We start from the raw sequence: 14,905 nt of genomic DNA on the forward strand, positions 1-14,905 counted from the left end.
GGGTTTTGTTTGGCAAAGTATTGCTAAATATTTATACATTACAAACTGTAATAAAAGACCAAACTAAGTTGTGAGCATCCATCAGTTAGCCAACACTCTGTAAATTATAACCATTTTATTTAAAAAATATATGTTTTGAGGGGAAAATGTTTTTTCTTTTTCTTCAGTTTGGCACAACTTATCCACTATACAGATATGAAATTGTACATATTACAAATACAAAAGGATAATGGGAAGAGAAAAGCATTCATTTTGCACAAAGAGGTTGGGTTAGAGAGAAGGGATTGGTTCACTTGTTTTTTTTTTTGTTTTTTTTTTTATTTTTAGGCAGGGTGGGGACCAGAGCTAGAGGTTGACAAGAGGAAACAAAAACAGTTTACAAAGAGCCAGAGTGCAAAGGGATGTATACTTCTACAAATTTTGTGGATTTTCAATCACTTGGTACAGCCGTAGTCTTAAACAGTGAAATTAACTTTATAGGACTTCCACATACATCCCCATTCTTGGTGTTATCAAGAATGAGGTCTCACCATAATGTTTTCTGAATGACATAAGAAATATTCAACTTAATTGACTTTTGAACATGCAAGACAGATTCGAAGGGCAGTAGTAAAAGCAGTGCGAAGCTGGAAGAAAACAAAATTAGAAAGAAAGTGGAGGTGCTTGACTTTGGAAATTGGTACGAGCAGTGTATGCAATGTTTTTCTTTGAATTCAAATGTGAAGTGTAACAACTTTTGGTTGACACAAACACTTTCTTTTAAGATGTTGTAGGGCACCCAATGACCATGTGTGCAGAGACATTTACACGTTGACACAAGCATTCATTTAAAGACTGAAGCCAGATTTTGACAACCTCCTATAAAGAGATGAAGCCACAAATGGCATCTCCTGACTACCTAACTGCATACTAATTGCTCAAAGCCGGATATCTCTTTTCCAGGTGTTGTGTTATCAGAAGCATCTTGTTGTCCTAATCACTGACTTGATGAAACGGCAACATGAAAGTTGAACTGTTAAGAAAAGGGAAAGGCCATATTCTAATTTCCATTGTTAAGAATTTACTTGTAGTTAAATTGTAGCTGCTGTGTGATCAGTGTGCATTTCAAGCCAAAGGTGCCGTCACTCAGTATTTATCATTTCAGTCTCTACTACGATATTTGTCAAGAAAGATTAGTTTGTTGGTTTAAATAAACTGAGACATTACCCTTTCTTTGCCCCTCTCCATCTTCCCATCACTTACTTTAAATCCCTCTCTTTTTCACCCTGCCCCCATCACCAAACTGAACACAAAGAAGTGCGGAGCTGCGGCAGCAGCTTTAGTCTGATGCTAATGCACATCCTCTCCCTGCTGCATACAAATGTGTCCTGACCCAGGCTTGCTGTTTGCTTATCACTGGATCTCCATTTGCTTTCAGGCTATTGACTGCAGTATATCTTGACACTTGTGACTGCTAACCAAGGAACTGTTATAATATGTATTATTCACGGTAATCCCATTTTTAATACTGTAAATGACAAGACGGTATCCCTTACAAGAACAATGTCTTAAAGTAAAAGGTCCAATGATGTTTTTATGTGGTGTGGAGGATGATTCTACTAGAACTACTTTTGATTGGCCGAACAAGCTAAATGTTGCCAGATCATTGGTGTGGGTGACAGAATATTAGATTATTTTTGCCTTGTCTTAATTGGTTCAATCTTGAGTCTGTCAGTCCTGATTAGTGTGGAGGCACTAAAGAACCTGGGCTGCTGGGACAAGGTTTTATTTTCGGAATGAAGTGCTCTCCTATCTGGCATTTGCGCTGGTCATTACCCTTTCACTTGCTACCCTCACACCTCACACTAGCTCGTCCGTATATTGATCCTAATATATTATAGCAAATCAGCGAGCTGTTCTCACTAGATTAAGATGTTGACAATATTATGGTCACAGTGTGTATGGCATTTGAGGGCTAGAGAAGCCATGTACTGGTCATTGAACATTTAAAGGTCTAATCATTTCATTCTTGATTTCCAAGATCATCCATGTGTTTTTGCTAAGCAGAGTAGTATGTTAAAGATTAACCACAGATGAACAATGCTTGGTGTTTCCCACAGGTTGAGAATTTTATTTTGGGTGGTTGCCCCTTGTGGGCGGGAGCTCCAACATCCAACAAGCTGCAAAACAGCATTGCATTTACGAGGTAAAGCCCGATCAAAGAGGCCATTTTCCCAGTATACATAATTGAACGTAAACGCATCATTTCGTTTTCTTTTCAAACAGTACACACTGTAGTTGCATTTCCACACAGAATAAATTTTGGAAGAAAATCAAATATAAACAAAATAATCCCTTTTGGCTAAAGACAGCTGTTTTTTAGGGTGGGCTGCCCAAATTTATTTTGTAGACAGGAAACGCTGTGAGGCCTGATGGGAGAGTATAGCCTTGCCTAATTGACTCATGTCTGATTTGGTAAATGTAATGACATTTGATTATACTGAATAAGATTTCAGGGTTCTTTATTTTTAACATAATAATGACAAAAATGTTTTAGTTATAATAATTTGATTTTGTTCTTTGTGGCCTTTAATGTATGTTATTTTAAAATGTATTAAACAAAAAGTGACAATCCAATTAATTTGCCCTAGTAATTGAGTGAGTTGCTTACATTGCCTGTGGTGCAGTTAGAAACACGATCTTAAATATTTACTTTTTAAAAGAAAGAAGACATAAATCACATTTCTCCACTTAATGCATTCCGTTAGCAGAGGGCCATTTGGCTAAGTATTTTCTCTGTGCTGCAGAATATAGAGACAATGTGGAGACAAATCTCACAGTTTACAATTTTCTTGTTTAAAATGATTGCCCCTGCCTGATATGAACAACCTTGCATTCATAGAAAAATAAATTTGTGACTATCTCTAAATCATCTCTAAACTGTCATGTCCAACCTGTGTCATTGTAGCATTCAACATTTCACACATATTCTCAAATCTTACTTGTAGAAATTATGCTTTTTACACAAACTGGAAAAAAAAATAAAAAAAGCAAACCCTGTATCATCTGAAATGGTCAAATGGCAAACCATATGCTCTAGGAATAAATAAGAGTTCATACTTCACACTCTTTGTAAGGCAGTTGCTGACACTTGCACTGCCCATAGCCGTTTATGATCACAAGTGCCCCTTCTTCATGGCTGGGCTCATACTCATTATAGGGTACCTGTGTAGCTAGATCTGCCATAGGCTGCCGCTGCTGGGTCCTCATCTGTCTGCGGTTCTGAATAGCCGAACAGTGGCGTATCCGGCGCAGGGTGGGAGGGCAGCACTTCCGTGAGATGTACACAACGAAAATGATGAAAAAGAATGAAAATAGAAGGGCCATAGTTCCAATGATAACCCTGTGAGTCATAACAGTGTTGTCCATTGCAGAGAAGTCCTCTGTTACAGCTGCCTCTTCCAATTTAGCAGTAGTTGCTTGAGCAGTGCGTGGTGGTGTTGTTGTAGTTGTTGTGGTAGTGACTGTGGTAAAGCTCACAAAATCCTCTGCGTAGTCCTGCGTGGGGGTCGGCTGCATAATTCCGAACAAGGAGCTTGTGATCTCTGCAGCTATAGAAGCGTCTGTGGTAGTACTTATGGTCTGAACAACCGGCGCTGAAAAATTCTGGCAAAGCTGGAATCCATAAACGGCATCAAGTATCTCCTCACCTTGGGCATATTCAGGACTATGGCAGAGAATGGAATGTTCCCACCTTCCTTTAAAGGTGCTTAGCCAAGTGGCCAGAGAGCAAATCCTTTTGGTACATTCCCAAAAGTTGCTAGACAGCCCAATGGTACCCAGAGACTGCCACATATCCATGACTTGTGGATCCAGACTGCTTAGTTTGTTGTTATCCAGCAGCAAAATCTTTAAATTTGGCAGCGTTTGAAACACATCAGATGTCAGGACACGGATTTCATTCCCTGTGAGGTCCAGCTTCTCTAAAGTGGTCCAGGTCCACTCCATGCCACATGTTAAGTTGCTGATTTTATTCCACTGCAAATAAAGAAACTGGAGGGCAACAAGGCGGGGGAAATGGGCCAAGTTGATCTTGGTCAGCTGATTGTGCTCCAAGTGGAGCTCTTTAAGCTTAATGAGCCCAGCAAATCCATTCCGGGCCAGACTCCGTAAACGATTGCTGCTTAGGCCCAGATATTCCAGGCTGCGGCAGTCCCAGAATGCCCGAACAGGTGTGGTGCGAAGTAAATTGGAGCGGAGGTGGAGTATCTGAAGCTTCCTCAGTCCATGAAACAGTTCTGGTTCCAATGCAGTCATCTGATTGAAGGACAGGTCCAGTATCTGGAGATTGATGAGGTGGATGAAGGTTGTGTTGGGCAACTTGGTGATACGATTGGAGCTTAGATTGAGGTCTTTCAGCTTGTAGAGCCCTTGAAAGGCGTCCTCTTGTACGGTTGTAATCTGATTGTGGTCTAGATGTAGCCAGGTGAGCTGGCTGAAGCCATAAAATTGATCAGGGCTGAGCTCAGTGATGCTATTGTGGCGTAGTGACAACCCTAGGGCCCCCTTGTCCACACCATCTGGGGGTGCCTGAAGCCCCTGGGTGTCGCAGTAGAACTGCAGGTCCTCACAGCGACATTTTTGAGGGCAGGTTGTGCACGATGCAGGAGGCAGCAGGCACACTAGGAGCATGCTGATCACACACAGAGCCGCTGGTGCAGGTCCCACCAATGACCACCTTGAATGGAAACCTGGGTGGGTTCAAAGATAACAAAATGAACTGTGGGGGGGGGGAAGCTTATCTCTGCAACACTTTTACTAATTCCTTGGGGACGATTGTGCTTTTTTGTGTTGCTTTTCCCTTTCATCCCGTTTAGTTATTTTTTATTGCCCAAATTTACAATGTACTTTAAAAATGATTTTCTGTTTAGCTTTTCGTTATTGGGGTCTAAATTTTCTTGGTCTTTGATGATCAATTTCATAAATTTTTCTGGCTTTGTTTCCACACCCTTGCTAAAAAATTTCTTTTAATAAATTTTTTGTTATTTGGGTTTTAAAAAACATTTTTCATCAAATTAAAGCCATATGCTTCCCTTCCCTTTTTTTTTGTGCCCCAAATAGCTTTTTTCCTTTTGAAAAATTTTTAGTTTTTTTTAAATTATTCAGTTTTTTCCCCAAAAATCCTCTTTATCCTAAAAGGTTGCTTTTAAAATTTCCAAAAAATATTTATAATTTTATTTTCCAACTTTGTCGTTTAAATAGAAAAAATGAAAGGGCATTTGCAGCCGAAGGCTTTTGTCCCTTTTCCCCCCTCCTTTACTTTTATTCCCTTTTTCAAAGTCCAGACCTGCAATATAAAGGGACTAACTTACCCATTCTTTTGTGCACATCGGAGGCTGCATTCAACTGTCCTTTTCCGCAGAATCTTGAAGCAACCAGATGGAAGAAAAATCCAAAGGGAAAAAACCCTTTTGAGTAAGCACAAAAGGAATCAGCCTCTTTGGAAATAAAGCAATTCTGAACCCACCCAATTGAAACAAAATATGAAATTCCATGTCCCAAGATGATGGTTATTCCTGTTATTTTGCTTCGAGTCCTTTAAAATCCAAGCTCAAAGAAAGGTTGAATCTTCTCCATCCCACGAATCCTTGAAATAAATATTTATATATTTTTTTAAGTTGATCAGTTGCATCCAGAGCGACTCCGGTGAACAGACCCCCCCTCCTTTCCTTTTTTTCTTTTTCTTTTTTTTACCCTTTTGTTTCCCTTCCACCGCAATGATGTCAGCTCAGATGGTTAATTGAAGATCAAGCTTTTCTCTTTCATGGCTGTGGTTTTCCAACCCTAACTTGTTGATGGCAGCCAGAGATCCCGTATCCGAAGCCGGCTCAGCCTCAGCATAGCCTCTGCAGAGCTGTGAGCGGAGCCCTCGTCTGCTAGCTGAGACGCAGGGAGAGAGAAAAAAGCAGAGCAGGGAGTCAGGGATGTTATTCTGTGCTTTTTGTTGCAGCCACTCACTGCTACAGAGTGGTGGCAGCCTGGCGTCGATCATCACTACTGTTTCTCTCTCTCTCTTTTCTCTCCCACACTCACAAACCCCCTCTCACTCTCTTGCTCAGTCACTTGCTCTCTGCCTCATACACACTGCTTGTGCACCTCAGTCTTCCTCCACCTCCCTCTTGTATCCTCACTTCCCTCCCACTGGCTCGTCACCATCAGAATATTGATATCTTGAACGTGTTGCAGCAGCTTGCTGTTGAAATTAACCACAGCTGTAAATCTCAGCCTTGCCTTGCTGTTTTGCATGCACTGTGTATGAATATATACCAGAGACATATTCAAAATGAACACAACAAAGCAAAAACCTAGTTTGTAACATGTGGCTAAAGACAACATAAACATGAGCATGGATGAGCAAAGATGTGCTGCATTCCCATATCTCTGTACAGGAGTGAGTATGCTATAGCACTGCTAACATAAGTTGTCTGGCATATATTCACAATTTACATATCCTAAGTGCAGTTCTGGCATGTAGTGTATGGCCTGCTACTCTGAAGTTAAATTAAGCTAGCTTTAAACATGTAGTCGACAAGGCTGAAACTTACTTGATGATGTGAACCACAAGGTGAAATAAAAAAAAACTAAAATGCTGTTAAAATGCATTTCATTTGTGGTTTTGCTCAATGAAAGTTACATTTCAGCACCTTTCAGAGTGCTAAAGAGATTGAGATGTCTGTAGTTCAGTGCATGAAAATGCTGACTTTTCTTTAAATATTTAATGTGGGTGGAGATGAGTGTGGGGTTAATTTCAATGAACTAGATATAAGAGATAATATGAAGCACATATACTGGTTCTTTAACTTTGGCACTTTAACATATTATGTTTCACTCAAGCATCTATTACTTAAACATGCTTGCTGTAGCCCACCACATGCTTCCCTGCTTTATACAGTATGTATATATTACTTTGACATACTGTAGGTATTTGATATGGATTTGAACTCTTTTTGCAACTGTTACTCGCAAAAAAATGTTCTTAATGAAAGCAAATAATTACATTTCCCCTCTGTTTTGGCAGAGCAACTGAAACTCAAGTCAAATTTGAATGTGTATTGTTACTAAATTTAAACATTATTTTCGGGTCTTAACAAAACATGCATGTAGCTGTGACTTTCCAGATCACTTGACCAGCGTGCTGCTGTCATTCTCCACATTTATTGTGGTAGACTACATGTCCCCACTAGGACTTTTCTTCAGAATGTGAGTGGTAAACACAGGGAGGAATTCTTAATCTGAGGAGGCATGATGGATATTCCCTCTATTTGATGTGTGCTAGTTTCCCGTTTTTGAATTCAAGATGTTTAAAGAGCACTTAAAGAATAAAAATTGTTAAATTAGAAGTCAACGTTCAACTTGGAAATGAACTTGCTGAAATAAAAAACAATATCCTGTAACTCTGATCATTTGACATTTGGGGCATACTTTATTTCCATTGGATTTTTCCATAATCCAGCAGAATAGTGGTTTTGTAGAAATGTGATGTTCCTAAATCTGTCCTAAAGGAGATAGATAGAGACTCACTTGAGTATCATAAAAGATGCCTCAGAGAAACTGCCTCCATAATAAGCACCTGAAGAAGTGCTTTAGAAACCTCTGGCGTGGAAATGAAATATAGGCTAGGCGTGAATGAAATAGGATTGAGAGAGTAGGGGCAGAGCAGACTAAAGCCCGACCTCAGCACTGCATCCAACCAGCACAAAATTAGAGCCCGACCGATTTATATCGACGGGCCGATATTGGGCATTTCCTGATCTCTCTCTCTCTCTCGATGGATAGATGGATAGATGGATAGATATAGAATCATTTATAATGACAAATAAATTATTCTGATAAATGAAAATTTAGAGAATAAAAAAAGTCAATGTGTTGCCGTTGCATAGTTTGTCCACCAGAGGGTGCTCTACAACGTCCCTGTTGGCAACACAGATTTTTTTAGTTTTTGTTAATGTGTTTTTGTTCAAATTACTTTAAGTTTCATATCTTAAGTTTGTATTTTTATACATTTTATCATAACTTTAATATATTTTGATGTTCCTCTGTTCTGTTGTGACAGTAAAACTGATTATATTTTAGTGTGAACTCATAACTAACTACAGACTAATGTTAGGGAAATCTGTTTATTTTTTGTAACGCGTATGTTTTTTAAAATATATCTATCTATCTATCTATCTATCTATCTATCTATCTATCTGATTTTTAAATAACCAAATATTCATATTGGTTAAGCCTTAAAAATCCTTTATCGGTCGGGCTCTACACAAAATCACAGGGGATTAGCTGTTGGAGCTAACTATTTCCACAACCCCCCAATGGGGAAAGGGCAGTGGGGGATGGGGCAGGTCAAAGCCGCCACCATCAGTGCTTTCATGTTGCTGTTGATTTGAGCATTATAAGCAGAAGGAAAAGCCAAGCGTCCAACTGGTTCTTTGCCTGTTCTCTGTTGCCCTTTTCTGTTCTTCTAATTTTATTATTCTCCAGTGTCTCTCTTTCGATAGATAGATAGAGCCTCCTGAAAGTTTTAGATTTTCCACATTTCGTTTGAGCAGTTTGCAGAATGTATCTCTGTCAGGCTTTCAGTGGGGACCAGTAGTTAGGACTTTGACTTGCTGTCTATTGCTGAACTCTGTGACTACTGCCAACGGTGTTGCAACATTACACAGCCATGGATATTAAATTGTAACCTTTTAATCAACACATGTTTCTCATCGAAATGAGAAAAAACTGTGGGGAATAGATTAGAATATTTTTTCAGTGTTACTTTACATTATTAGTGCTCAGTGTTGCCACAGCAATTAATCTTTTTACAGCGGAGTTTTATTTATTAACAAAGAAGAGGCCCGGTGTAGTGTTGATGGAGAGAGCAGCGCGCGCACCGAACCGAGTGCAGTTGTCATTCTGTCTTGGTCTGCTGCAAGGTTATTATAGTTTTGCATTTTTCATTAGTTTATTTTAATTTCGTTTCGACTTATAGTTTTAAGAGTCATTAGTTTTCAAAGCGGGTTTGCTAGTTTTAGTTTTAATTTTTGGAAAATGCTTAGTTTTACTTTAGTTTTTATTAGTGTTAGTTTGTCTTTTTTGTAATATGGGTTACCTAAACAGCCAACAGACTAAAGAAGACATACATGGGGTTTTGAACTTTGGTTTAAGTAAAGTGAAGGAACAAAGAAAGAACAAGTCCCTCTCCCTGCTGAATTTAAACCGATCTCCATGCAGATTTAGGCAGGGCAATTCAATCCATAGGTAAAGCAAGACAGGTTCATCCTTCTCGCCAACATTGCAGCAACACCGTAAATCCTGAATGGGATTTTTTTGCAGAGGAACATAGAATGAAAGTAGAATAAACAGAATAGGGTTGGTTTGGAAACAGTGTATGTTTTTGTTATGTTATAATTAAAGAGGAACTATAGCATTTCCATGCTCATACTTGTATTTTTACTAGACAATGTTTACATGATTTAATGTCTAACGTTTAATCTTTCTCAAACTGCCCATGTAGAATTAATGTTACAGGCTACTGCTGTTAAAAAGAAGTCTAGTGGTGGTGAAGGTTATGCTTCACGTTATGTTGATGGACTTAGTCTATAATGTCACTGTATTTGTATAGAAATATAAAAGCTGCTGAATTTTTTGAATTAGAAAACCATTTTTTTTCTTTTTGTTTTGTTTAGAATTGACAAAGATTACGTTCCTTATGTTCTTAGCCACTTAACTTTTTTTGTATCAAAGTGAAATGAAAACCGTAACCCCAAAACTGTGATATGAACCTTTCCATGGCTTTTGTGAACCGTTTTACCCCTAGTATATATCTATCAATGTGGTGTACAATATCCATGTAGAGAGCTGTGGTGGCAGGTAGGCTTGGGACAGGATTTGGATAGCCTCCTCTGATCCCTGCATGGATAAAAATTCAGATTTAATAGCAGTTTGCGACAGCAGCACTTAAAAGGGTGTGGTGCCCATGAATTATAGCACTGTATGGATGCAAATCAGCTGTTTTTTTAACCCAAAGCAGCTGTGCCTTTTACTGATGCCTGCATTGAGTGTGTGTATATATATATTATTAATTGAAACTGTTGGTCACTGTTTGTTTGTGTGCTCAATGGTTTGTTCGCAATGCAATCTGTTAGGAACAACAGAGGGCAATGGGGTGCCTTTGACAGCTGGTCTACCACAATGGGTTGCAATAAATAAAAAGATCACAAATGGATCAGGCTGGGGTATCTGCAAAACAATGGCTACACTAAAATGTGAAGATCACTTTTATTCCCTCACACTGGCACTTTTTACATACAAATGAATGGATGAATTATTTAGTAGTTTTAGTTGTATGTCCCTCATGGGATTGATTATTTAACAAACCAAAACATTCATAAATAGCCCAAATTGTAGTTCTTTAGGGTCATCACAATGTATGTGATATGAGCATTGGAAAATAGTTGTCACAAAGGTTCAAATTATGATTTCATCTTTGTGGGGGTCTCTTCAAAGTAGCCTATGAGCAGACACGGCGTATGTAGATAGATAAATAAATAAATAGCCAAACACTGCACTTTATTCATATGAGTTTGTTTATTAATAGAGGAATAGAGAAATGGCGATAATAACAAACCACCTTATATTACCCTGTTGCTACTGATGGTATGACTTTGTTGTCTTCATGCCAAATAATGGGCTATTCTAAGTGGTTTCCTTTGGTATTTAATTCACTTTTACTTTACAACAAGCAGCAACCGATGTATAACTTGACCAATAACACCCCCATGCATGGTGAAATAATGCGAAAAGGAGGATAATTCCACTTAACGCACTCATACTGTCAAGAACAGGATCATACAAACCAAATTTTAGAACATCTTCCCTTAGATAAGAGCAATCTTTTTTTCCTCTAAGGACTATATTTAAATTAATATTCAAATATGAAATTAATTAGGGTTTAAATATGTCATGAAATTGATATTAAACTTGATAGCTGAAATGTCTTACGTGTTTACAATAAGGCTATTCATTTTTAATATTTAGATATGTACATGTCTTATTCAATGAAAATGATTGGACTTTGTCGTAGACAGAATGAAAAAAACTAAACCTTTCTCAATTGTGGCTGAACATTTAGTATGTGTTATTTTCCAGTATAATCTAAATCTTACACGGGAGAATGCAATAGCCAATTAAACAGTAAAAGCCATTAATTACAACTATGCAGAGAAAGTGGACTAAAATGATCTGATTTAAGCAGGCTGTGGTCGTGGTCCTGGCCTGCGGCGCATGATGCTGACGTCCAATGTCTGGTCTTTGTCCACGATTGGATGAATGGTGCAGGATCAAATTTGTCGAGGGGAGGCCCATTTAAGTCCACGAACAACAGTCTGTGTCATTGCATGTAGAAAATCCTCTCTCGCACTCTGCAGAGGTCGGGACAACTGTGTTTTTGGTTTTAGTGTCTCTGAACTCACTGACTGTTTCAGTAGTGGACTCTCCGAGAAGTTTAGCAATTGTCTCAAACTCACGCTCTCCAAAGAGAACTAGTTCTGTTCTCTCTTTGGGCCAAAAGTGTTGATCTATTGGCTTCAACATAGTCACTGCACTTCGGTGAGAACGACTCCTTTTGAGCTATCCCCTGGTTATGGCCATTTCATTTCAGTTTTGTCCTCTCGGCCTTCTATGACAGAGAGCACCTCAATAAAACGGCTTGTATTAAACAGAGATGTGTCCCGTCTCTAATATAAGGGAGAGTCTTTCATTGTCGTTAAATCCTCGTCAAACCCGGTGGCTTGGTGGTGAGGTACATAAACAACCATGCTGCAATCACGACATGCGCCTAGCTGTCGCATAGGCCTAACGCGTTCTTTTGGACAACACTTTTAGGCTGTTTTATTAACATAAATATGTCTCGATATATTGAAGGAAAAAGTGCTTTATTTGTGATTTTAAGTAATGCTGCTAATTTTTTGAGACCCCCACAGGTGTATGATTTTACTGCTTTCGTGGGAGCTCATCGTCTCGCTACGGGAGCTCAGCTCCCACTGGCTCCCACGTAATTCGAACCCTGGTTGTCACTGCACCATGCTACTCATTAAATCCTCTCCTTTGTTCATTTTTGCAGGCTGGAAGGAAGGACAGGAGTGATGCTCTGAACACAGCCATCGACAGGATGACAAAGAAGACCAGAGACCTTCGCAGACAGGTTTCTTTTTTTCCATCTTGAATTTTTTTTTTCCATTGGGTTTTAATCTTGCACATAGCCTGCTCACTGCGCTGCTTTTAATTGCATCAAGCTATCCTCTTAGGCAACTGGTGTCTGTCTTGACTATGGAAGTAAAGTGTACTATGTAGTCGGGTCAGCAATCTGTACTGAAGATGTCAGTGCATATGCACAGGGGATCTATTATTTTAACCTATTTTCTTTCTTCTTTTCTTACTTCACAGCTGCGTAAAGCTGTGATGGACCATGTCTCTGACTCTTTCCTGGAGACCAACGTTCCCCTCCTAGTCTTGATTGAAGCTGCCAAGAATGGCAATGAGAAAGAAGTCAAGGAATATGCACAGGTGTTCCGTGAGCACGCCAACAAGCTTATCGAGGTAATGTAGGTTTTTTAAATTATATTTTAGTCAAAACTTCATGTGACCCATATACAGAACATTTATATTGTTACTGTCCATCCCATCGGTTAATGACATTTTAGCTTAGTTTATAGTAAACATCATTCTTAACATTCAGCTTCTCTGTTTTCTCTGTTTTATCTTCTGTAACTCTGTTCTGAAGTTGGGATACAACTTTAGGTTTACAGCGCCTCAGAAAATTATAATCTGGGATTTTTTTTTCTTAATGAAAACAAATGCATAAACATTTTCTTGTTGTTGTTGTTTTTTTTTCTGTGTTTAGCTGTAAATAGAAGGTGATACGGACTCTGATACTGTGATGTGATAGTGAGCAGACAAGCAGAACATTTGTGTGTGGTTATAGCAACAGATCAAAATTTTAAGCAGAACCAAAGGACTGAAACAACCACAGCTGAAGGATAAGTGCTACCTCTGGGAAACTGTTGTCCTTGCCGCAACAGATTGATGTTCTGCTTCTTATTGGCTAACTCCACATGTGTGCTATAGTGATACTCACAGGGTAAATATCATAAAAGGGGCCTAGTGTGTCCTGCTTTGTACCCCTCTCTGTGGTTGGTCTTTCGTCTTAAAAGAGATTCGTGATTTGGAAATGACTGGGATTTTTATGTCTTCAGTGCTTTATACATAGCAACAAGAATACATATGCAAGGGAGAAGGCAAGGAAAGTGTTGGTGTGGCAACACACTAACAGAAACATGAGTGATCCTCAGTAGTGGGTTCCTTCAATTTTATAAAAGTGTTTATTATATTACAAAAATATAGTCAAAACCTTATCAAAAGTGCAACTTTAACATCAAAGGAACAAGGGTTCAGCATGTAAACAGCTTATTTGTCAGGAACATTTTCAGTAGTGCAGATTTAAATTTTACAAATCCAAACATTCAAGCTAAGACATACAGAACACTATGTAAACAAATTCAAGAAACACCACTAATTATGTACTTGTTTTTGTTCGTCATCTTCAGCAGACTCGGGTGAAGCAGGGAGGGATTAAGCACACGGTTTCCACACCGTGGTAATCCACCGTGATAATGATATTTTAAATGAAAGCGGTAATTGTTATCGTCAACATTTTTATCGTGGTTTACCGTTACACCGTTAATCGTTACATCCCTAAGTAGTTGATGGTGATAATTTTCACTATCATCTCCTTAAGCCAAAATATTTTATTCCCTGGCCATTCTCCAGGGATCTCATTTATCAACGTAGCGTAAGCACGAAACGGGCTGAAAGTGTGCGTCAGCACTTCCCACGCAAAAGTTGGGATTCATGAACAAACAAACTTGATGGGAGAAAGTGCGGTCCTCCACCCAAACTCTGACCCATGCTTACGCACATTTTGGAGACGATGGGAATTGACGACACAGATGGTGAAGTGGTGAACTGAAGTCAGACTGCAGAAAGTAAATGTGGGAATAATGATTACTCGTAATATTCTTGTAAGTATTAATGCCTCACACACGCTTCTCTACAGATCATCCTCGTTATCATGAAGATCCTAAATGAAAAATCAAATCTTAAATGAAAAAATTAACACTTTCACATTGTCAACTACGGAGCACATGAGGATGAGATGGCCCAACTCCATGGAATACAGGAAAGCATCAAATACCCTAGCATTAAATAACGGCAGAACACAGTGTAAATAACTAAATGTCTGTCTTTAATACAGTGCACGTATCCTCAAATGTCAGTCTAGAAATACAGCCGCAGTCGTTTTTCCATTACATGGTACTTGCTCGACTCGACTTGCATTTTTTGTTTTTCCATTATGAAAAAAAAGTCTACATTATAATTCAATTTACAGCAATTCCTGAGTGTCTGAAGTTTTTTGCTTTTTTCCCCGCCAGTCGTAAAAACTTTAGATGTAAATGAATGGAGCTTCAATGTCCACAGCGAGCTGTAACGTTTTGCATGGCATTTGCAGCATAGTCATTCTTCATCAGTTAAGAAATATTTTTTTCTAAATGCAATATGTCCCTTATTCAGAGGCAAGAACAGCAAGTGCCACCAATCTCAGGCTTTGTTTCTATGACACGAGTTGTGCATATGTAGGCCGCCTTAGGCCAAATGCTCCATTAGTTCACACACTTATTTGAAAGCAACATTATGATTGACCCACATTCATTTGAAATTTTCGTTTTAAACAACTCCTCTACTCGTTTGTCAAAACATCATGCTTTTGCGAGAGTGGAAATGCGCGCAACAACACACACGCACACACACACGCGCACGCACGCACACA

The 14,905-nt window shown here is 38.9% G+C and overlaps 2 protein-coding genes across 3 annotated transcripts in view; one reads left to right on the plus strand and one right to left on the minus strand.

The window, feature by feature from the left end:
- ctnna1 (catenin (cadherin-associated protein), alpha 1) overlaps window positions 1-14,905 on the plus strand; it is a 93,108-nt gene that overhangs the window by 30,019 nt on the left and 48,184 nt on the right. The window contains exons 8-9 of the mRNA XM_032528667.1: window positions 12,143-12,223; window positions 12,466-12,618. Coding sequence (XP_032384558.1) covers window positions 12,143-12,223; window positions 12,466-12,618 — 234 coding nt within the window. The remainder of the gene's footprint in view (window positions 1-12,142; window positions 12,224-12,465; window positions 12,619-14,905) is intronic.
- lrrtm2 (leucine rich repeat transmembrane neuronal 2) lies at window positions 157-6,116 on the minus strand. Of its 2 annotated transcripts, XR_004333706.1 has the most exons (3): window positions 5,352-6,116; window positions 1,196-4,730; window positions 157-898 (listed from the first exon to the last, which is right to left on the minus strand). XR_004333706.1 is itself a non-coding variant. In XM_032527307.1 (2 exons), the coding sequence occupies exons 1-2, from the start codon at window positions 5,353-5,355 to the stop codon at window positions 3,094-3,096; spliced, it is 1,641 nt and encodes a 546-aa protein (XP_032383198.1). In that variant the 5' UTR covers window positions 5,356-6,116; the 3' UTR covers window positions 157-3,093. The 2 variants fall into 2 exon arrangements, 1 of the variants encoding a protein (XP_032383198.1); XM_032527307.1 differs by having other exon boundaries at window positions 157-4,730.

The sequence above is a fragment of the Etheostoma spectabile genome, chromosome 10 (genome assembly GCF_008692095.1).
Source record: "Etheostoma spectabile isolate EspeVRDwgs_2016 chromosome 10, UIUC_Espe_1.0, whole genome shotgun sequence".
In the NCBI taxonomy this organism is placed as follows: domain Eukaryota; kingdom Metazoa; phylum Chordata; class Actinopteri; order Perciformes; family Percidae; genus Etheostoma; species Etheostoma spectabile.